The sequence below is a fragment of the Polypterus senegalus genome, chromosome 15 (assembly GCF_016835505.1).
Source record: "Polypterus senegalus isolate Bchr_013 chromosome 15, ASM1683550v1, whole genome shotgun sequence".
Classification (NCBI taxonomy): domain Eukaryota; kingdom Metazoa; phylum Chordata; class Cladistia; order Polypteriformes; family Polypteridae; genus Polypterus; species Polypterus senegalus.
In genome coordinates, this window is record NC_053168.1 from 127,812,096 (window position 1) to 127,836,469 (window position 24,374).

The 24,374-nt window shown below is 42.5% G+C and overlaps 1 protein-coding gene across 1 annotated transcript in view; it reads right to left on the bottom strand.

Annotated features, from left to right (window-relative positions):
- Positions 1-24,374, bottom strand: part of csmd3b (CUB and Sushi multiple domains 3b) — a 1,150,768-nt gene that overhangs the window by 825,553 nt on the left and 300,841 nt on the right. Inside the window, 1 exon segment of the mRNA XM_039737543.1 lies at positions 20,495-20,607. Coding sequence (XP_039593477.1) covers positions 20,495-20,607 — 113 coding nt within the window.

Here is a 24,374-nt window from a genome sequence, read left to right on the forward strand (position 1 = left end):
GGTGTCCTGGTCAAGGCTTTGGATTTGAATCCTACTGCTGCTGACAACACTGTGTGACCAAAAGCAAGTCAGCTGACCTGTCTGGGCGCCAATTGGAAAAACCAAAAAGAAACGCAACCAGTCATTGGCTTGGATAAAAGGGATCGGCCAAATAAGTAAATGGTGATTCCGTGATTTTCAAAACATTGAGGAAATCTGAACTGTCCATTGTGTCGGTGGAAAAATCAAAATCAAATGGTCAGGTGTTAAAAATGTCCATTTTTTTCCTGAATGATGATTTTTTTATGTATTTTTTTTTAATTTAATAGCAGTAATGGCACACTGCTATAACATTAACATGCAGTGAATCCACTTGAATTGAGAATTCCTTGTTTTCATCCTGTTTCTTCCCCTGTATGTTGATCATTCGTTTGCTCAGAGGTCGATACGCTTGCCGCCTCGTGAGAAGCTCTTTTCTCCACCCTAGCGGACCGGCATCTTTTTGCGTTAAAAGTGATTAAGTCAGCGTTTGTGTTACTACTACTACTTAATACATTTTCTTAAACTTTTCACTTAAGCTGGCACTTGAGGCAGATTGAAGACTCAAGAATGATTTGAGATATGGAGAGGTAGGGGAAGTGATGGCAAAGGTGGTAGGGATGAGAACGGTGGCCGTACACATGTGCCGCACGGCCACCCTGCTGCCGAGCGTGGATTCTACAATAAAATAAAATAGAGGAATAACCTTGGAGGTCAATCATCACCCCGAAAGCGGATTGCAAACGTCACGTAGTATATGTGTACCACATTTCAGGTCAATGGTTCAAACGGTTTGTGAGCTACAGGTGACTTAAAATCCTGGACAGACAAAAACGGACAGCCACGGTAGCTTTAACCCTAACCCTATATAAAGATTGTCGAGAGCTCCTCGAGAACTTCGAGAGAGAGAGAGGTTAGGAGCAGGCACTGATACAGCGCATTGCCGCACCCACCCCATGACAGGATCCCAGATTAGGACCCGAGTGCAGCCGTGAAACGGGTGACACCTCAGCACCACAGGAGTTCAGATGGAATCGAAGAGTGCAAGGTGTTTTTTTTGTTTTTTTAAGGTGGCCAGAGTGCAGGTTAGAGGGCCTAATTGTAGAGCTGGACGCAGATTATCATCATGCCCAGGACGGAGCAATTGCAGGTTAAGGGCCTTGCTCAGGGGCCCAATAAAGTCACTTGACTTTTGGCAGCCTTTTGATTGCCAGTGCAGATCCCTACCTCAGAGCCACCACTCTGCCCATGCTAGAGAAGATAAAACTTTACAACAAGTGGTTTGTGAGATAGCCACCCTGAATGCCAAGACCAATCTGAAACAATAAATATTTTCCAAATAAAAATCAGCTGGTCTTTCTCAAACAAGTTGCGTGGTGTTTGCCTTGTTGCAGGCTCCGGGCCGGTGGTTTGTTGCTGTACTTATTTGCCATACGTTGGTTCAAAAACGGTTTGACCGACGTCTAACGATCACAGAAATTATTTCTATAGCAGTTACGTGGGATTTTGGCAGTCTGCTCCATTCAGTCATGGGAGTGCTGCTATTGATTAGCACGACTAGCTTGCGATATTCATTACTTCTTATTTAAATGCACACAAGTTTTTGAATGCAGACACACACTTGAACATTCAAAAGATGTTTGGCAAGAACCAAAATGGCCTGCCAATCTTATTCACCGACGTCCTCCAAAATCTCATCATGCCAAGTTTTGAACGTCTCTGGACTCCTACCACTCCACTCAGTCACTTATTCCACAGGTCTGTGCTTCTCTGTATAAAGAAATACTTCAAAGTGTTTGTGCAAAACGTACCCGTAAGTTTGCAGCCGTGTCCTGGGGTTCTTGTTGAGCTCATTTTGAAAAGTCACAGCATCCGTTCAATAGGATTCATTCCACTCAGAACCTTAAACATGTCAATCATGTCCCCTCCTAATCTCAGTTTGTCTAAACCGGGAAGGTTCAGCTTCTCCTCACAGCTCATACCTTGTAGTCTTCTAATCAGCCCGGTTGTCTTTTTCTCTCGACTTTCTCTAGTGCTGCCGTGTTTTTTTCTGGTAGAAGAGGACTCCAGATGAGGCCTCACCACCGCGTTATAAAACGCTAAACAGAACCTCCTTGGACTTGTACTGCACAGATCATAACCAGACATTCTTTTGGCCTTCTTCATGGCTTCCATATGCTGGCTGGAGGTTAATAGTGGTGACTCGCAAGTCCTTCTCATAAGGTGTGCTTTCAAATTTTAGGCCTCCCATTTTAAATTTTCACGTCTAACATTTCAGAAGAATTTGCGTTGTGGGTGGGTGGAGTGGAGTGTTAATGCTGTGCTGAAAAGGCAGGGACTGGATGACAGAAAACGCTGCCGACCTCACCAGGAGGTGCTCCACTCCACTTGCAAGGTTTAGTGACAATCCCTACACACATGGACATGGGAGAATCTTTACTCATGGCTTAAAAGGACCCTCCACCATGCGTCTTTCTAATGAAGACATTGTGACTTTGTGGTTGGCAACATGCAGTTCCCAAAGTACAAATATCCAAACTGGGATGGATAGTAGTATCATTCTACAACAGAACACGTGGCGTAGTCGGCAGGATGTGCACTGTGGGTAGAGATATAGTGATGCTGTGCAAAAAAGATGGAGGGAGAGGAGAGAGAGAGAGAGAGAGAGAGCTCAGCTGATGTCCCCAGGAGGTGCTCCACTTGCAACGTTTAGCGACAGTCCCCACACACAGACATGGGAGAATTATTACTCATGGCATAAAAGGAGCTTCCACCATGCATCTTTCTAATATAGACATTGTGGCTGGCGACAGGCAGTTACCAAAGAGCAAATATCCAAATTGGGTTGGATCGTAGTATCATTCTACAACAGAACAATTGGCGTAGTCGGCAGGGTGTGCACTGTAAGTGGGTAAAATGTAGTAATGCTGTACCAAAAAAGGAGGCAGAGAGAGAGAGAGAGAGAGAGAGAGAGAGAGAGAGCTCAGCTGATGTCCCCAGGAGGTGCTCCACTTGCAACGTTTAGTGACAGTCCCCTACATGCATGAGCATGGGAGAACCTGTGATGAGACAGAGTGTCTGGTTTCGTTGCAAGGACCAAGAAGCAACAATGGGAACCCAAGTCTTAGTAGTAACTGCCAAGCAAGGTCAAAACCAGGAGACAAGAAAACACACACACGCTGGGGTTAAGCAAAACTTGAAAGTCAAAGACGAAAAAGAACACGAACCTGAAAACAAACCTAACACTTGGCCAACTTGGAGAGACTAACTGGCACCAATGATTCCTGTTTAAATTTTTCATCCATCTGAAAGATGAAATCGACTTGTGCTGTGGCCATATTTATCACGGGACTTCCAGTTACCAGTAACAATCACATGACCTGTAATTTGCATTGTGTTAAGCAATAAATGGAAATATTAACGTAAATTCAAATCGTTCCCAACAACTACTAATGTGTATCATGACAGAACTCCTGCTGCTCACAGTGTAAAGGCGTCGCTTCGGATAGCCTTTGTAATCCAGACATTGCGAGCTGACTGTACGAGAGTGAAGATCTCCACACTGGGAAGGAGTAAAGAATGATTTCACAACAAAACAGAGAATGCAAAACACAGTGTTGGAAATTTTTGGTCTTGCTTTTTAAAAAAAAATTGGGGTTGTTGTTGGGTTTTGCTTCCCTTGCCATTGGGCACCACGCCTGTTACAAGGCTTTTCCTTTTTGTCACACTCGCTGTTGATTTTCTTTGTCACAACCTTCTCTTAACTTCACCCGATTTCATCGTTGCTGCCGCCATGTTCCCAGATTCACCAAGATGTACTTTTGGGTTCCAAACTGGATTTTTTGCAATTCCCTGGTAAGAAAATGCCAACCCCTGCCCTCTAGAGGCCTGGGGAACTGCTGCCCCATAATAAAACCAGCTTTAAATCATTCATGGATGGTCCATAACCTAAGATTGTATGTGGTATAGGTAAGTGATAAGACCACCACCACCTCCACTTGTTTCATGTTTAATTACACAAAGATGGAGGGTCAGAGGAGCCAACATGCCAAGACGAGGCAAACCAGAATCCACAGATGCCTAATGAAATGAGTGCTCGGTAACGTTTTATTTCTGGTTAAAAAGTGAGTGAAGTTGTACAAGTCTAATCAATTAAAGGGAAGGGACTTTTAAACTTTCACTATTAATGGACATTTTCCTCCTAATAGCAGTTCCCGTGCAGGTTGCCAGAAGAAATCGGTGCTCGGGGAATCGGAGGAATGTGCCAGCAACACTGCATCACTGTCAGGGATCCATAAATGGACTGTGTACACTGGTGGCAGCAAATGTCTCCCTGTGCTGTAAATCTTTCTCTGCCGCCTCATTATCAAGGCAGGGCTCCTTGTATCACTTAACCCTCTTCTCCAGGCTCTTTGTCTGCCATCTGGACAGTTTATGCAGAGGTTTCTCTCATTAAAAAACATAACCCTTTGCCACCGTCTCCCACTGACTTCACAGGCACACTTAGTGTGCTTTTAAATTGGGCGAGGACACACAGTGGATTCACAAAGTATTCTGATGACTTTACTTTCTGCACACTTTATTGTGCTTTCATTATAGAAGAATCAATCTACCAATAAATCTACACTCAATAACACAGAACGACACGTCCTCGGAAAGGTTTGCAGATTTTTGAAACCTCAAAAGCCAAAATCTCTCATTCCCAGAAGCATTCAAACCCTTGAATCATCTTATTAGGCCAAGTCTCTACAAGTTTTGCACACACTGGATTTAGGTCCTTTTTTTCTTCTGTTCTTCCCGGCGGATCCTCTCGCATTTCACCAGACTGGATGTGTTGCATCTGTAAACCGCCATCTTCAGGACTCTCCACATAAATTCTACTCAGTTGATGTCTGGGCCACTCGAGGACACTCGGAGACTTGTCCCATAGCCACTCCAGCATGGTCATGGCTGTATGCTTCAGGTGGTTGAACCGTCCCGTCCAAATCTCAGCTGGTGTGCACACCGGGGCAGGTTCTCTCTGGACCTGCCCTCAAAATTGTGACCAGTCTCCCTGTCCCCGCACTCCCATAATCTTGGGCCTTGAAAGTCAGAGAGGTTGCTGTAGCTAAACCTATTGGAGGGATCTTCACTGAACCTCTGGGGTTGAAAAAGGACGACTTGAGAATCCATCCACCTCTTCCTCTGCTCACCACCCACCTCATGGGTCCTGTCAGACCCCAAACCCCTATTCTTCCCCGTAGGATCAAAGCTTCTGCTGTGATTTTACGAGAACGTAACGAGAATGGACTGCACTTTTAATATTTCATTTGATTTGTAAGTCAGAGAGAGAGTGAGAGAGGAAACAGGCACGCACACACCCTTAAACCGCCAAGATAACCGGTTGCTTCCGGCAGTGTTACACTCCAAGTCCTCAGAAGTGATCCGACACTTGATGCCCTCAGAATCTTTGCTTTCCAGCGCTTTGACTGGGAAGATTTAGTGGGGGGTCATAAGTGATTTGGAAAGTTTTAGGAGTCCCTGGTGTACCATTCATTTCAAATAAAAATAAATTAACAGCTTGCATATAAAGTTAAACTAATGCCCTCTTCTCTGTTACCACCATCTGCCGCACAATTAATTATCCACATGAGAGAATAAATTGTCAGAATATGTATACACGCAGATTAATATCAGCCTACAACTTTGAGATGCAAGTGGAAATACAGCGCTTGTAATCCAGATTGGCGACCAGAAAAGATTAAAGAGGTTCAAAAGTTAATGTCCTGTATGTATTAAAAAAAAAAAATAAAAAAAAAGAATTCAATCTGTAGCTTCTTATTGTTTGTGAACAGCACAATGGGATTGTGCGTCTTCAAGTGACTTGTGACAAGATTACAACACAAAACATTAAATCCAGCACCACAGGCATGCAGATGTCACATCTGCCTATGCGGTGGTCCCGGGAGCGGCCACCGAGTGCAGGTCTGCTTATGCGGTGGCCCACTGAGCGCAGGTCTGCCTATGCGGTGGTCCCGGGAGCGGACACGGAGCAGGTTTACAACTCCAGGATGAAGACTGTCCTACTGAAGCTGGTTCGTCTGCCTTCATAAGAAGTCTGTGGGCTTGGGTTTTGATTTCGGGATTCTTTTGCTACTTCACAACTTCAAGTAAAACTACGTCAATTTTGCCAGCTCTGCTGAATTGCCTTCAGTATTAATATGACGGGCTACACCAGGACTTTCCAAGTTTTTCCACAATTTTGACTGACACCACAGGTTAATAGGCCTGCATATTTACATACAGTACAAAAATCGGTAGATTTTACAAAGACGGATAAGAAAAAGCACGATTTATATTTACATGCACTTTTTTTTTTTTAATGAAATACTTTCTATAGTTAGTGACACACATACAACAAAAAATATCTTTGATGTTAGGTCATACGTGAGACACGTTTAAAGACGTTGCACGCCTAATTTGTTTGAAGGTTTTCTTCAAACTCCGAAGACATTGCTCCTGTGCAGACCTGGACAAGTAAGGGCATCGCAGATCTGTTGTTACTCAGTCTCACATTTCTCTGCTCTGCCATCGTTTTTCAGATTTTCTTGTTGCGTTTGCTGTGCACGGCCATGAATACAACTCCCCAATGTCTGCCGCCATCCCATCCCATGGCCATTCAAATCAGTGGTACCGATGGGCAGTGTGTATAAAGGGCAGGAACATTGTCAATGTTCTTATTGGGAATTCCTTACTCATGGGGAAGTCCCAGTCTCCACCACAAATGGGGTTCAGTGGCTTTCCCAGACCTCTCAGCACCAGGTAGACACCTGTTGGTTCTTTTAGTAGAGCACACGTGCAGCCCCTGGACATCACAGGCCCGTTGCTGGACGATCTCACGTTTCTCTCGGTCCTCCAGAATTTATATTTGGTGCCGTTCATAATCACAAATACAACTCCATGATCTCAGCCAGTAGCGAGTTACCTTATCTGTGAATAGGGGAGAGTAAAATGGCGGGCATCACTAAACACTTTTATAATCGCGGAGGAGTGAAACTGTGGGAAAATAATTCACAACAATTTACTGCACATAAGGACACGGAGTAGGATTCAGTCAGGAAAAAGCTTTTTCATTAGGATTAGGACCTCCGATTTGATTTACTTATCTTGGTATTTGGTAGCCAACACGTCGTTCTTTCGTTTTGTGACTCCAGCTCTAAATTTGGAGTTTTCCCTAAAAGCCTCTTTAACTGCCGACATCTTGTCCATCTCTAGTTTGAATATCAGCCACCATATCGTGTGCCAATGGAGGAGTACGATTTAGTAAATGTGCCTTTGAACTTTACTAATGAAATAAGTTAACAATTCTAATTAAAAATTAGAATAAGAAAAAGTCACTAAATGGGTTCAGCTGGGAAATGTTTCCATCATTTATTAGGACCAGCATCGTACAGGGTGGTCCACATCTAATTATGTAGATCCAGATCATCTGGATGACTGATTTATGTGGGGACGATTCCAGTTTGGCATGAAGACGATTCTTCAGGTCTTCAGTTCGCACACTTCGATGGTCCGGGATGATTCGGGTGATTTTCTATGTAATAAACTTAAGTTATTACATAATGAAAATGACATAACTAGATCTGGAACACCCTACATTTCCAATGGAGATATTGCTGAAAATCTAATATGCTACCGTGGCTGTCCGTTTGTCTGTCCAGGATTTTAAAAATCACCTGTCGCTCGCAAACCGTTCAAACTATCGACCTGAAATTTGGTGCACGTATACTGAGTGACGCCTACGGTCCGCTTTTGGGGGCGAGGATTTTTATTCCTCTTATTTTATTGTAGAATCAACTCTCAGCAGCGGCCAGTAGGGTGGCAGTGTGGCACATGCATATGGGCGCCGTCCTCATCCCCACCACCTTCGCCATCACTTCCCCTACCTCTTCATATCTTAAATCATTCTTGAGGCAGAATGAAGACTTAAGTGAAAAATTAAGGAAAAACACACTCAGTAATTGCAACACAAGCACGGACTTAAATCAGTTTTAAATGCAAAAAGTTGCCGACGGAAGATGAGAAGAAGTTGGCCACTAGGGTTGAAAAACACGAGCTGCTCAGGAAGGAACAAACGCATCAACCTCTGAGCAAACGAATGATAAAAAAAACGTACAGAGAAAGGGGAAAAACTAGGAATGCTCAAGTCACGTGGATTCTCTGCACGTTATCGTTCAGTCCGCCATTACTGGTAATAAATAAATAATGTAGATGTGAAGCAGTGGACACCCTTGTATTAACATTTAATATTCAAACAAAATTAGACAAACTCACAATCTAAGATGTAACAAAGTGACAACGCAAAGTGCAAAGCTTGAAATTCAAACGAGGTCAGAGACTGAGGAGGCCACAGGCCTGCATGTCGAGATGAGCCTGGCTGGACGTGACCTCCCAGATAGACAGACAGACAGACACTTTATTAATCCCAAGGAGAAATTCACATACTCCAGTAGCAGCATACTGATATAAAAAACACACAACAGTTACGGTTAGCAGTTTTACAGTGAAAAACGGATCAAAATCCGATCATTCTGGATTCAATTAATCATCATTATACAAAATTATTTCTTGATAAATACGCTGAGGTCATATCTAATAGGAATAACCGAGATCTGTCATGGTCACCCGGACCGCACTCATTCTTGGCTGTGAGTGAAGGATAAACACTTTGGATCCAATGTGTCAAATTAATGAAGAAAAAAAAAAAACAAATGCCATAATGAATATGCATAAAAAGGATCGGGAGAAATTTTAAAAAAGTGGTTGTTAGTTGCTTTTCTGTAGATATTTAGAAGCTCCTTCACTGTTCCTTGTTTTCTAGAAGTGCACAATCCGGCCTGATGACGAGGAGGATGACGACGAGGACACAGCAGGGAAAATAAAGTATCGTTTTCTCAGTGCACACATTTCTAATGGCGCCATTGACATGAAAATGTTCACCTGATGTCAGTAACAACCCAAGCAATCCACACACATCTGAAGAAATTAAAACAAATAAATAAATAAAGTGATGTGGAATAAAGTGGAAGGACAAAGGGAATAAGCAGTGAACACATGAAGAACAGGAGGTGCAAAAAGGCCTGCAAAGCCAAGAAAGCAGCGGACATCTGACAAACCAGGCGGAGTGGTTTGCCGGTTCGAATCCCGTAAATGTCATGTTGGGCCCTTAACCTGTAATTGCAGAGCGCTTTGAATAGTCAGAAAAGCGCTATGTAAAAATGTAAAGATTATTAATCCTGACAGCCTCCCAACAGAACAAATTAATATCTGTTGCTCGAGTCCTAATTGATGGCCTGTCATTCCCAAGGTGTCACACAAGAAGCATCTCAAGATGGGTGAAAGCCAAGAGCTCTCTGAACACCTTCACAAACATATTGATGGCATTGGTGACAGACGCATCTCTAAAACGTCCGAATGGTCCAGCGAGCGCCGTTGAGGCCGTAATCCGGAAGTGGAAAGAACATCATTTCACCATAAACCGGTCAAAACCAGCTGCTCCTCGCAAGATTTCTGACAGATGATTCAAAAGAATAACTCAGAAGAGCCAAGGACTACTCGCCGAGAGTTTCAGAAAGACCTGGAATTAGCAGGTCCAGCAAGTAATGCACTCCACCACCATGGCCTCCTCTATGCACAAGGCTCCACTGCCGAAGAACAAGCACGTTGAATGTTTGCTGCACAACATTTTGACAAGCCAATGAAATACTGGGAGAGTAGAAAGTCTGGTCAGATGAGACCAAAACTAAACTCTTTGGAGGTCATTGCACACGCCAGGTTTGGAGGAGAAATGGCACTGCACATCATCAAACCCCAAACTATTGGCAGACTTGAATTGAAGGAAGGATGAGTGGAGAAATGTAGCGGGACAGTCAGTCAATCGATAAGAATCTAATGCTAGGATGCTGGACATTTCAGCAAGATACAAGGACCCCAAAACACACAGCCAAGGAAACTTGGTTTTAGAGAAAGGAAATCAAGAAGCTGCTAGACGGGCCGAGACAATCACTGGACTTGAACTCCATTGGAAAAAGAAAAAAAAAACCCCAAACACACACACACACACACACAAACAAAAACACGATGGAAAGAACTGAAGATAGAAGAGACCCCCAGAACCTTCAAGAGTTGAAGACAGTTTGGGCCAAAGTCACACCTGAGCAATACCTGCGACTCGTTTCTCCATCCAGGAGCCACCTTGAAGCCGTCGTCATTACCAACAAAGACTTTTCTATGAAGTATTCGATAAATTCCAGTTAGCGTGTTCAATACGTATTCCCGATGTTATTCCACAGAACTATTTCTTTGTATGTGTGGATTACTTGGACTATCAGTAGCCCCATTAGAAATATTTATGGAAAAAAAATGTGGACACGTTCAATACTTATTTTCCCCCGCTGAATGAGTGAGGGGAATGGAAGCAGTGCATTCTGGGATTAACCAGCGTCCCATTCGGGGTTGGTCGTTTCCCCAATAGAAGGACAAAATAAATCTGTGGAGGACGCCATAATCCTGGACCTAAACTCTGCGAGAGAGGAACTCAATTCCGCATCGAACGGCATCGTCCCCAAACTAAACGGATTGTTCCCGTGTGTAAAGGGGTTTATGGTTTTCTTTGACAAACAGGAATGCGCGCCCACCTTTCAGACCATCTCTACATCAGCACAGGTGCTCCTTGAGGTTGTCCATCTTTGCTCTCTTCCTTTTACACCGATAACTGCGGGCCCACTGAGCCTTCAGTGAAAATCTTGAAGCTTGCGGAGGACCCCAACATCATTGGGCCAATTACTAAATGAAATGAAGCAGCATAGAGATCGGAGGTGGACTGGTCGTATGTCTTGGTGTGCCACCAATAATCTAGTGCTGAACACCACCGAGACTGAAAACGATGATCACAAACGGCAGTTACACCCTCACACTCAAGAAACAAACGATTCTACGGTCAGTATGGTGGATTCCTTCAGGTTGTGGAGCACAAGAAGGTGGGACATTAACTCCACTCCACTTCCATCCCCGAGAAGGTTTAGCAGCAGATGGGTTTTCCACACCAACTAAAAGACGTTAAAATATTCCCCCCCAAGCCCAACCTAATACAATTCTACAGAGCCATAATTGAAAGTGTGAGCACATTCTCCATTGTTGTCTCGTTCGGTTCAGCAACAGTCGGCTCCCAAAAAAAAAATAAAATGACAGCGTGTTGGGAGGTCTGCTGAGAAAATAAATTGGCTGCGCTCTTCCATCTGCTGCAGACCTGTAGGCATCCCGTGTCATAAACCGTGTCAAACGGATCAACGCTGACTCCGTTCACCAGGTCAGCACTTGTTCCTGAAACTCCCCTCTGGCAAACGCTTGAGGTTAATTAAAACTTAAACCGGCAGATGACAAAACAGTTTCTTTCCCAGAGCTGTAGCCCTCGAACAAAAAATAAAATAAAATAAAAAAATCGGTAATTCAGCCCGCCTTGCTCCCTTATCTGTGCGCTTTCTCATGTCTGAAGGGGAGGGTGTGTGTCCACCTGCATGTGTACAGCCGTGGCTAAAAGTTTTAACAAGGACCCAAGTGCTGGTTTTCACAAAGTTCGCCGCTTCAGTATTTTTAGATGTTTTTGTTAGTCGTTTCTCAGGTTCACTGAAGTAGAATTACAAGCACTTCAGAAGTTTCTAAGGCTTTTATTGACAACTAACTGAAATACCCGGCATTGACCAGGAGGAAAATAAAGTTTTTTTTTTTTTTTTTTTAAAATTTAAAAATTGTAAAAAAAAAAAAAAAATTAAAAATAAAAATTAAACAAACAATGAAGACTCACTAATGTGCTTGTCTTCCATGTATGTATTTGTTATCATCCAATTGACGCTCAGAACCGGCCAACTTTATTTAATTTCAAAAGCACCAGGGGTGCCTGGGAGGTGGTGGCGCTTAAACACAAAGAAAGAATGCTGCCAGCCTCCTCCAGTTCGCCCTCCGATGGTCGTTCCGAGTGTCAAATGGATGATAACATGCATACAAGACCACAAGATCACCCAGAAGGGGGTGGGTTAGGGTCGACTTCACCCAACAGTATTTTTTAGTCAACCAATGAGAAACATGTGTACCAAGTTTCATGAAAATCGATCCAGCCATTCAGAAGACAGACAGACAGACAGACATCTCTCTATTATACAAAAAAAAAAATAATCTTGGAAGGGAGATGAGACATGATCTTCTCGGAAGACAATTTGACCTCATGCAAGACAAGGCAGATAGATATGAATGGTGAAAGGCACCATATAATAAATAAATAGATATTATTAATCCCCAAGGGGAAATTCAATTATATAGTGCCTTTCACCATTCATATCTATCTAAATAGATATCTATTATATGGTGCCTTTCACCATTCATATCTATCTAATAGATATCTATTAAAAGGCACTATATAATAGATATCTATTAGATAGATATGAATGGTGAAAGGCACTATAAAATAAATAGATATCTATTATTAATCCCCAAGGGGAAATTCACATACTCCAGCAGCAGCATACTGATAAAAACCAATTGTAAGAGCCATTTTCCTAGTTCTATAAGATTCATGAATATTTTACTAGATGACAATGCATAATCTATGGGAAGTTCCTATAACCCCCGTAAATAGAATTGCATTGGTTTATTCCTGCCATTTCTAACAGCTTGGAGTAAACAATATTCTTCAGTTAGTGACAGCCTTGCCACGAGTAAGGTGTGGAAGGCATAAGGTTTTAAACCGTGCCAATCGGCCTACGGGCCTTTTGTGTATGAAGGAACTCGTAAAAAAGCACTTAAAGCGTTGAACCGTATGCTTAAAGCATACAGAAGAAGAAGAAATTAAGAACCTTTAAGTATAGAAAGAAGAAGAACTTTTAAGTATAGAAATAACTAAAGTTTCTCAAGAAAAGCTAAGTTTATAGAAGATGCATTTTCTTTTTTTTTTGCCTTTTATTCTACGTGTGTAACCATTTTTTCTTTTATTCTTGTGTGGATTATTTGCTTTTAACATTCACCAAAATATTTTAAAAACAAACTTTTGGACTTTGAGATTTCTTTTGGTACGCGTTTACCCGTGCTTGACAATGTCTTATGCCTCGGCAGCTACAGCAATATTAATTAAAAAGAGTGCTAAAAATGCAGTGCAAGTTAAAAAATACAAGGTGGAGAGTGCAAGGCAGGTATAACAGACAATAACTTTGTATCATGTTAACGTTTACCCCGCCAGAGTGGAATTGAAGAGTCACATAGTGTGAGGTCTCCTCAGTCTGTCGGTGGAGCAGGACGGTGACAGCAGTCTGTCTGTCGCTGAAGCTGCTCCTCTGTCTGGAGATGATCCTGTTAACTAATTTAAAACAAGTTCACGGACATCTAACCCCACAGTTGTTGGAATGCTTTTGGCAGACACGCTTCATGTGCTCCAGGCTCTTAAAGCAACGACAAGCAGAACACGCAGCTCCCCAGCAGATGATCCGACCGCCTCTCCTTAGCGTGCGTTCAGCCTCCTCTCCTGTCATGACGCGAGCAGAGTTGTATGTCCTGAGAGAGGGAGATGTAACCACACCTGGGGCCGGAAATAAAAAAGGACAAGTACTGTATTGGTTTAACTGAAGTTGTAAAGTGTCTTTAAATTGTATAACCAGTAAACCAAACCCGGGTGAGGGTGGGCGTGCGAAGCGAGCAAGGGGCAGAGCCCCCTAGTAGGTAGATAGATTCCATTAAGTTTATGCAAAGAGTCCAGATTCACAGTGTTGGCCCTTCTCTCTTTTTCAAGACCTCTGCACTTCACCCTGGCATGCTGTTCGTCAATCAACTTGGGGCCCTACTGATGGCTACCCATTCTTGCATCATCAAGGATTGGCGTTTTTCAGAATTGGTGGTTTTTTGTTTGTCCACCCGCCTCTTGAGGATTTGACCACAACTTCTCAGTGGGGAGTTTCCTGGCCATGGACCCAAAATTTCGATATTTTGTTCCCCAAGCCACTTGGTTCTCACTTTGGTCATTTAGGCCTGTGCTCCATCATGTTGGTCACCAAACTGTGCTTAGATGGTTGGCACAAGTTGTTCTCGGAGGATGTTTTGCTCCCATTCTTTGATTCGCATGCGTCTTACTTCTACTTGGACACCCACATTACAGTTCAGAGTTGAACTTGTCGTACACCCCACCAAAACACACCGGTTTACCACAGACCCCTGACACGCCATACCACACACAGGATGTTCTTCAACTATGTGATGTTGTGTTCGGTCAAAGCAGCTCTAAAGCTACCAAGTTCAATTCTTGTACATTAAAGTTGTGGCAAATAAAATTGATTCTGTTTCTAATGTTATGGAGACAGCCCTTTGTTAGCAGGTTCAGAGAAGAAACCACACACTAGAATGCTTACATATTTTTACATACTACATTTCGGCAAGAAAAAAAAAAAAGACAACAGGAAGGGACACAAGGCAGTTCATCGAGGTGCTCCAGCATCTGACACTACCATTTGGTGACGGATTTCAAAAAAGCACCGTTAAGTGTTTGTGATGCACCACCTGTTGGAATGACAGAGACGCAGCAACCAGACAGCCACACAGACACAAAGCATCAGAAATGCTGGTTCCAATTGTAATGCGGTGGCGGTACAGTAGGACTCAGCAATCCTTTAATTGGCAGGTTCAGATAATAAATCACACACACACTATAGTGCTTACATACATTTCGTAGTAGTCGGGTGTTGTACCATGTTAGCCATTAGAGATGCAACCAGAAGTCAGGAAAAATTAATTACATCTGCCTGAAGCAGGGCCTTAGCTGCCTCGAAAGCTTGTACATTGTAATCGGATCAGTTAGCCAACATAAAGCGTCATTTTGCCCGACTTCTCATTGCAAACTACATTTTGGTAAGAAAACCGAGTATCGCCTATACATTGTTGTAAGAGAATTTAACAACATCGCTATTTTTAAAATTAATGATTCCATTTATGGATATGAACGGTTTATGCCAAAATTTGTTTCTTCTTCTATCCCTGACTGGTTTGTTAAAATTTTGAACAAAAGGATCTAATTGAAGGGCGGCACGGTGGCACAGTGGGTAGCGCTGCTGCCTCGCAGTAAGGAGGCCTGGGTTTGCTTCCCGGGTCCTGCCTGCGTGGAGTTTGCATGTTCTCCTCGCGTCTGCGTGGGTTTCCTGCCACAGTCCAAAGACATGCAGGTTAGGTGCATTGGTGATTCTAAATTGTCCCTGGTGTGTGTGTGTGTGTGTGTGTGTGTGTGTGTGTGCTCTGCGGAGGGCTGGCGCCCTGCCTGGGGTTTGTTTCCTGCCTTGCACCCTGTGTTTGCTGGGATTGGCTCCAGCAGACCCTCCGGGTTCCTGTAGTTAGAATACAGCAGGTTGGATAACGGATGGATGGATCTAATTGAAGGGATGAATGCATCACTTTCACAAATCATGGACATATTTCTGCCTAAAATCAATCATCATCTTTTCAGAAGGATTCCCACTTAGTCTGCAGTTATTCAGTTAAAATTAGCTCTGCTACCCGTCTACAATGACATTAAATGTAACTAGTCAATGCAGACCTCGGGGTAGAAATTTTGCATTGCATTTGTAATTCCAACAGATGGCACATCAGAAACATTTGTAGTAATATAATTCATTACCACCAGGATAAATCAAAGAGTAAAGGCAGCTTGAACACACAGCGGTCTGCCATTAATCTACAGGACTAATACGGATGCTCTGCTCCACTCCGGGATTGCACCACTGTTGACCAACGCGCCTACTGAGAGGTCTTTGGGCAGAGGAAGTGAAGCCTGCAGAAAATTAGGCTAACTCCCCAAATATCATCACAATCATGGATTGGGTCGGCTTCGATCATTTACAGTTACTGTAGTTTTCAAATTCCTTCATTTTTGATTTATGCTCATACAAGTGTTTTATCATTCCAACAGATGGTGCATCATAAATCCAATGTCTGTTTCTGCTATATACAATTTGGAGAAAATACTACTGATTATATCTAATGTACCATCCATTGGAATGACAAATGCATTTTTTTATTAATTGTGATGCACCACCTGTTGGAATGACAGAGACATAGCAAACAGATGGATACACAGTTATAAAACCTTTCAAATAAATCCAATTCGGATTGTTATGTCATGGACAATCCGTCTGTCAGCAACTCTGTTCACAGGTTTGGAAAATAATAAAAATCACACAATATAGTACTTAAACATTTTAAACTAGATTTTGTTAGGGAAAAGGAGTACATTGTGGAAGACGTTGTCAAGAGTCAAATAACAGCTACACCAGTGTAATTTAAAAAAAAATAAAAAGATTTATAAATATGATCAGTGTGATTTTTTTGCTGGTGGTACAGTAGTTCTCAGCAACCCTTTGTCAGCAAGTTCAGAAAATAAAAATCACACCACATAGTACTTGCATATTTTTTTAAAAAACTATATTTTGGTAAGAAAAATGGAGTATCAACTATAAGTTGAGAATCAAACATTTTTTTTTTTTTAAATAATTACTACATTCATTCAAATAAACTTATCTATACGTTTTAATAATTTATGCCAAAACTGTTTCACCTGCCCGCCTGACCCATTTTTTCTGCTGCAGTTTGATTCAAAGAGAAGCTCTAATTGAAGGGACGAGCCTGTCTGTCACTTTCGCTAATCGTTGACAACGTATTTCTGCCTAAAATCAATCATCTTTTCAGCAGGATTCCCACTCAGTCTGCTGCTAACTGCTTTATTCAATTGAATTTGGTACAAAAACCTTGGATCAAGCAAGCTACCCCAACAGAAATGTAAAACTCAAGTAAATTAGAGGCAGCTAATTAAAAGCCGAGGAGCCAAATATTATTAAGCACTTCACTCACCGACTTCAGCCGAATGAAGAAAACAAATCGTGGATAGAAGCAGACAACAAGGAGGCGTCGACTGCACACCTGCCATGCCTTTCTAGACACTAGAAAAGGATGCGACGATTTCAAGATGGTAGTGACTGCAGCAAATATTAAAGCTTAGTGGAGCAAAACGTGAAATAACAAAATACATTTAAAATGAAAAATACACATCGCCCACCTGGAATAACACATCTTGACCATATTTGTGCAGTAACCCCACTATGACCTTAACAGAATTGTTTTAAAGAGTAAGCCATCGATGATAAACAGTGCGTATCAAACCCTCGAGTAAAGTCGGTCACCGAAGGACTATTTGCAGGAATTCATTCAAATATTTACTTATGTTTAATTTGAATATTCAAACCTTGCTTTTTGAATACTTTGTCATTCCTAACACAAAATGCCAATGCCAGAATGTTATGGACATTAAAATGTGCAAGACTTATTGTGGGGCAGAAATGAACCAAAAAAAAAGCAAGACGTGGGGAGAGGCAGACGAGTCTCGAAAACCAGAAAATGAAAACTGAAGTACGAAACAGCAAGACGGAACGTTTGAGGGCCAAAAGCAGCGCGATTTCAGAAACCCAGAGATCAGGCCCACCACTAGGGTCTACTTAGGAGTCCAGCGAAGTACGCTATGGAGGGCCGGTTATCGCTTACCCACCAAGGCATGAGAGTAAAAATTAAACTTGCAGCCCTATTTATACGTCAAGTAATGGCGCCCGACAGTCACGGTCATGTGACTCAGGAAAGCAGACAACAAATATTCAATGCTTATCTATACTAATAAAAGGCAAAGCCCTCACTCAGTCACTCACTCATCACCAATTCTCCAACTTCCCGTTTACAAAAGTCGGGCAGGTTTCATTTCAAAATTCTACGCGTAACGGTCATAACTGGAACCTATTTTTCTCCATATACTGTAATGGACGTTCGCTCGATGGCCGTGGAGGGCGGAGCTGCGTGTGACATCATCACCCCTCCCACGTAATCACGTGAACCGACTGTGACCGCAGTACGTAGAAAAGAAGGAAGAGCTTCAAAAGAGCGCTGAAGAAAAACGCAGAATACTTTATTCGCGAGATACAAGTTTAATGAGGAGACACGAGGTATAAACGAGACTTTGGATCACTTTGTAACGGAGTTAAAATTGCTGTAAAAGTGCCGGGTCTTAGCTAACATTAAATAATGCCGTGGACATTGCGAGATCGCACAAGATAGCACAGGCACAGCTCAGAAGCTCTGATGCATGTACTCCGAGCGGCTCACGTAAACGGACTATGAACGCAGTACGCAGAGCAAGCAAGACCTCTAAAGAGCGTGGAGAGTTTTGCTCACGTGAACGTGTCTGCAAAAAGTGGCGTTTCCTGCACTGCAAAAGTCGGGCGGCCGGTGTGCGTCTGCGTAGCTGTGCCGGCCTTTGAGATGCTGACTGCGCTTCTACCTTAAGTGAAAGTAAACACTTTTCATGTTTTTCGCCCCCTTCCCATGAGGTATAGCCCAGACAACTGCAAACATGGGATCCCATTTCTAGACCGCGGCAAACTAATATTAAGGCGCTTCGCACTTTCTTTTACACGTATACGATTATTAGGTCGGATTATGAAGACACGCACAGGACCGACAGTGCCATCCCGGACAGTTAATGGCAGGGCCGTCTCTCCAGTCTACACGAGACCCACCGCGACGCTCATATCGTCAGCGAAGACATCTCTCTACACAATATTAAAGAAAAAGGCAACTTTCCTTTCTTTACACCTTTTTTCCTTTTATCCCAAACCAAAGCCTTTCTCTCTTAACACTGCAGAGGACACAAAAATGATTTTCTTTAATTGCTGGTAATGCCAGTAAGGCACATTACCACAGGCAGAAATTTGGACGTTCACACAGAAAATGTGATTTTTATACCACAGCCGTCGTGTAGCGCCTTTCAAAAGGGATCTACTACCGAGAGATCATCCATATACATTTTAGCTGCTGTTAGTACTACTTACCTGTTGTGTTACACCGGCTTTAAAATGTAGTTTACCTGCAACCACTCCAGTAGTGCTCAGTGTAGCTTTACTTCTTAAAACGTTAATGTGTTACTGTTTAATAACTTAGTCTACAAGTTATTAATTTTTCCCTTGCACTCAGTGACCAAAGCTACACACACCTATCGATCTACCTATCTAGATAGGTAGACTCAAACCGATTAGAACATCAGCAATCCAAGCTGTGAGACAACACTAAAAAGGAGACGCGTCAGACGTCGTGGTACATTTTCTGAAGCAGCGAGACGAAAACAACCGTGACGCTGCCACCAAATACACAAAACAATTACATTGACAATCAGGTTACGTTTTTTTTAAAATGTTTCCTTTTCTTTTCATAACTTCTTTAAACACAATACTTCTCCGCTGCGAAGCGCGGGTATTTTGCTAGTTTTATAATAAAAATTAAAAAAAAAAAAAAAAAACCACACACCACATCATCAGGAAGTATAGAGGATTCCAAACCTTAAATTAACTGACACACTTATAATAATTTTAGGGAGAGGAGAATCCTGTAAACCTGTAACCAAAAAGAAAAAAAGCCTTCAAAACAATACAATTAAATTCATTCCAATGCAGCAGAACTGCTTAACTAAATGTTTTTTTTCTAAAATCTACAAAAGCAATGGGTCCAAAAGCCATCGACTCCAATAAGAAGTAAAATTCAAGTACAAAGCTGAATGGCAAGGAGCACAAAAAGGAGCTGAAGATCAAAACTAGAAAACGAATGGCTGACCAATGTGTTCCTCAACAGGCCTCAGGCAGTGCTGTGTAGGCCCAGCATACAGAAACAGAAACAGACAATTACAAATAAACTGAAAAATTCTAAGATAGAAAAAAAAAAAAAACAGCACAGATTTAATAATCAAGAACAATAACCACACAAACAACTCAAACTCAACTTGAACACTGAAACCGGGCTGGAGAACAGAGCACCATCCATCAGGTGTATCGCACATAAACAAAATGAAGAAAAGTGGAGTGAGGCCTTCAAAATGGTCAGGACAGCAGGCCAGGAGTCTCCAGTGGTCTGCCCAGAAGGGGAGCACACAAAGGCAGACTGGCTCCAGTTTACACAGACAGACATATAGCTTCTCATGTGATCTCTAATGGAGATCATTTCGGCCGTTTGTACCCACAATCTCGTCCTCATTACTCACGATGATCAGTGCAGGTAGGGACACAGAAGGGCTGGTAAATCGACATTTTGGCTCAGCTCCTTCAGTAGGGCGACCAACATCATTGCACTCATCACCCTGATCCTACCTTTCCTTTTCCCCTCACTTGTGAACGAGACACTCAGATACTTAAACGGCCCACCTCCCTCAGACAGGGCAGTCCACCATCTTCCCATCAACTAAAATTCAATGTGATGCTGTCAAAAGTCGCATGTAGCGTTTTGGCTTGAAAGGTCAAAAGGCAACATCTCGACCATCCTGATTTATTATTACAACAACACACCATTATTACTGTAAAATGATGCAGACATTAAGCCGATTCCTTACCTTCATAATAAACTTTAAATCCGTGTGCGCTTACTGCGAAGTCACTAGTGAGCCTCAGCGAAAAGACTGGCCCGGTACTGGTGACAGGGGGAGGAATCTGGAAGCCTGTCAACCTGTCAAATCAAACAAAGAAGCCATTATTGGTTCAGCAGTCACTTGTCCTTTTTCTGCTCAGCATTGTCTTACTGTACAAGAATTTATTCAACGCTGATCCATCCATCACTACATTTTATAGCAAAGCTTAAAGGAACACACCACCTGAAAACATTTTTGTTACTTGCCCCATGCAATTTGTACTAATGGACAAGAAAACCTAAACCTCATGTGGTTATGCAGGAAGGACTTAAGAAAGCTTAGATTGGATCAGAGATCTTTGTCACATACAGTACACTGGGAGAGCATCATGAAAGTCTTGTGCCACAGTTAGGAGGATGTATAAAATAGAGCAGACAAATAAGAGTAGCAGAAGATAAATAAATACAGTAAATAAGAGGGGAAAAAAAATGTAAAGCTCAATTACACATAAACCAGCAGACGGGTAAAGCGCACAGAGCAGTGCAGGTGGAATTTGGTGACCTTATGACCTAGGGGCAAGACGCTGTCCCTGAAGTGTGTGGAGTGAGTGGCGAGGCTTACCAGAAGGCACAAGGTGAGGGGGCCGTCACCAGAGACGAGGGGCTCGGCACTCCTCAGACAGCTGATTGGAGTACAGTAGGTGCTATGAAGCTGTGGAAGGTCTGTCCCAATGATTTTAGAAGCTGTACAGACCATCTTTTAGAGGAGTTTGAGGTCACCAAACCAACCAATGGTGACCAACGTTGGACAAGAGTAAACAATATCAAAAACCAACCCTGAAATAATGTCACGTCGCCTGTGTAATGTGATGCATTCGTTCGTTTGCTCACAACTGGTTAAACGTGGTTTACTGGCACAGTCTAAAGACTTGCTGGTTTAGGTGGATTGGCATTGCGAAAATGGCACCAGACTTAATTGTGTGTTCGCCCAGTGACGCACTCGTGCCCGTCTCAGGATTCTTCCTGCGTTGCGCCCATTCAGTTTTTCCAGCTGAAGTGAACGTGGACAGGTAACCGGATAATTAGCTTCACGAGTGTCGCACTTGAAGATGCTTGAACTTTTCAGTCCATTTGTACACGATTTGCTGAAGCAAGACCATGTGTCCACACTGTGTCGATAGTCAAAAAAATTAAAAATAAATAAATAAAATCCATGTGTGGATCTCACGCACCTTCAGGCCTCCAGAGGTGAATTACAACTTTAGAACATGTTGGACGATGCAGGCCAACAAGCTCACCAATCCTATTCAGCAAACCAACAATGTCCTTAAAGTCCTCCTCTCTACCACATTTCAAGTGTCTACGATTCTCAAACGTTTTTGTGAAATTTGCCCTCAAAGAAGTTCCCGATAATTTAAGTCACAGCTGGGATCCGCTTTACTAGTTCCTTTCATAATTACCAATGCTAGAGTCGCGTCATCTTTTCTGAACATTTTATTGAATTTATCAAAATCAAAAAACAGTCCATATAAGCAAGTCAAATATTACAAAACATCAACCCTCACCCATTAGGAAGAGAGCCAGGCCAATATAGTGAAACTTTAATAGTAGAAAAGGGTCAATAAATAAACACAGGGCACAAGGCAGGAAGAGGTGCCAATCCACTTCCTTAATTTAAATGCTTATTCTAAAACATTATTAAACCATCCAACCCGCGTATTAGTGAAACAGGACAGAGAGGAGGGCCTGCCAAGCTCTCTACTGCCGATGTCCCACTTCCTCCTCCCTCGGCCCGCAGTATCGGCCTCGGATTAGCACGAATATCTCAATCCTGCCCGTGAACTCTGATTCTTAGCTCAATGAGAGAAGTCGCAAAATCAACAGGAATGTTCAAGCAAATTATTGGGGAAAAAAAAATAAATATATAAATTCGTTAAGTAGTTCTCTCGTTCGCTAACTAAGCGGAGATAAGGTTACACCCCGAGGCAGATGCACAAGTGAGGAGGGCAACATCCCCGATGAGTCTCTCTTGAATTCGCGCTAAAAAAAAAAAAGTGCCGCCAGCAAACTGATTCTTAGCTGGATAGAATTCGCAAAATCAAAACGAAATGTTCAAGCAAGTCATAAAAGAAAAACCCCAATCTAAATCCGTTAAGTAGTTTTTTCTCGTGAAAAGCAGACAGACATAAAAAACGGGTCTTAAAAAAAAAACTAATAAACTGTCATGGACCATGACATTTTTTAAACCATTTCTTAGCAAGCACCTATGGGCCAAGGGTAACCTAAATTCCAAATTTCAATTCCCAAGTCCTCATGGTTCGGAAGATTTTGTGACGAGTGAGGCCGTGGTAATTGGCTTTTATATAGAAATAAGATTAGATCCTGCCAGGTTTTAAAGAGAGTTTTGCACAGATGCAAGCGAGTATTTAATTTTTTCCAAATTTCAAGTTGTATAACACATCAGTTACCCACAGACTGAAAACAGGCGAGTTAGGATTCTTCCAGTTCAGCGAGACAATTCTTTGTGCCAATAGTGAAGGCCATTGCAGTTCGTTTGTCCTTCTCCACATTAAGCCCCTCTGTGAGCCCACCAGACACAGCGGTTAGTGGGTTAGGAGGGATTGGGACACCAAGGCTGTCTGAGAGGCATTTAAAGATTTTGGTCCAGAATGATGTTCATTTGCTGCACACTCAGAGCATGTGGCCCAGTGAGGCTGGAGCTCGATTGCAACATTAGCAGGTTGGCTCTTACCCTGGAAACATTTTGGACAATTTTTAAACGAGAAAGAGAGAGATGTGCTCGACAGAGGATTTTAAATTGAATAAATTGTATGCTTTGCTCATATGGTGTTCAAGTGAATTCGGTGCATTGCTGCCTTCCACTCCATTCCTGAGATGTCGAGTGAGAGATCCTTTTCCAACTGTACTCCGAGATCTTTAAAAGGGAGGGACTGTAAAATGGTTTTATATGTTAGATGCTGTCCGAGTCCTCAAGACTGATCGATATTTTGTGTATTAGAAGTAGGTGATGGGGAAGGAAAATTGGGTAGGTTTTGTTTAACAAAGTTTCTAATTTAGTTATGTAGTGAACAGGCTCAACTCCTTCAGTCTGCAACAGGACGTTGCTCTTTGGTACATACGGGACAGGGAGCGGCCATGTTAACAATTGCACGACAGCCATTAACCGAACGAGTTTGGCCCGTGTCGCAGCAACGTACACAAAACACATTCATATGCAAGTACCGCTGCGTCAAACAGACCAAAACCAAAAGTTCCAAATTTTATTAAGGAGTAACCACATCACCCGTCGAAGGCAGACAACAGAGTACATTCTAAAATATTCAACACTGGATATCTAAATCATATTATGCGAGATCCTCTACTGTTAAATTCTGCTACATATTTTTTATTTTTACTGTATTGAGGATTTGTCCCATTGTGTATTGTATTGACCCCCTTTTTCTTTTCGACACCCACTGTACACCCAACCTACCTGGTAAGGGGGTCTCTCTCCGAATTGCCTTTCTAGAAGTTTCTTCCATTTTTTCCCTGCAAGGGTTTTTTTGGGAGTTTTTGCTTGTCTTCTTAGAGAGTGAAGGCCGGGGGGCCGTCAAGCGGCAGGGCCTGTTAAAAGCCCATTGTGGCACTCCTTGTGCGATTTTGGGATACAGAAAAATAAATTGTATTGTAATTGTAGATCTCTTGCCCACCGTGGACCTTCAGTGTTCCTTGTACACCTTTTCTCGATCTGTGTGGCCCTTCAATGAAAATGGCATCAGCAGACACCTGGACTTGAACCCCACATATGCAGGGTTGAAAATTAGGACTTGCAAATAATAAATACGAGTTTTTGAGCCATACCCTCT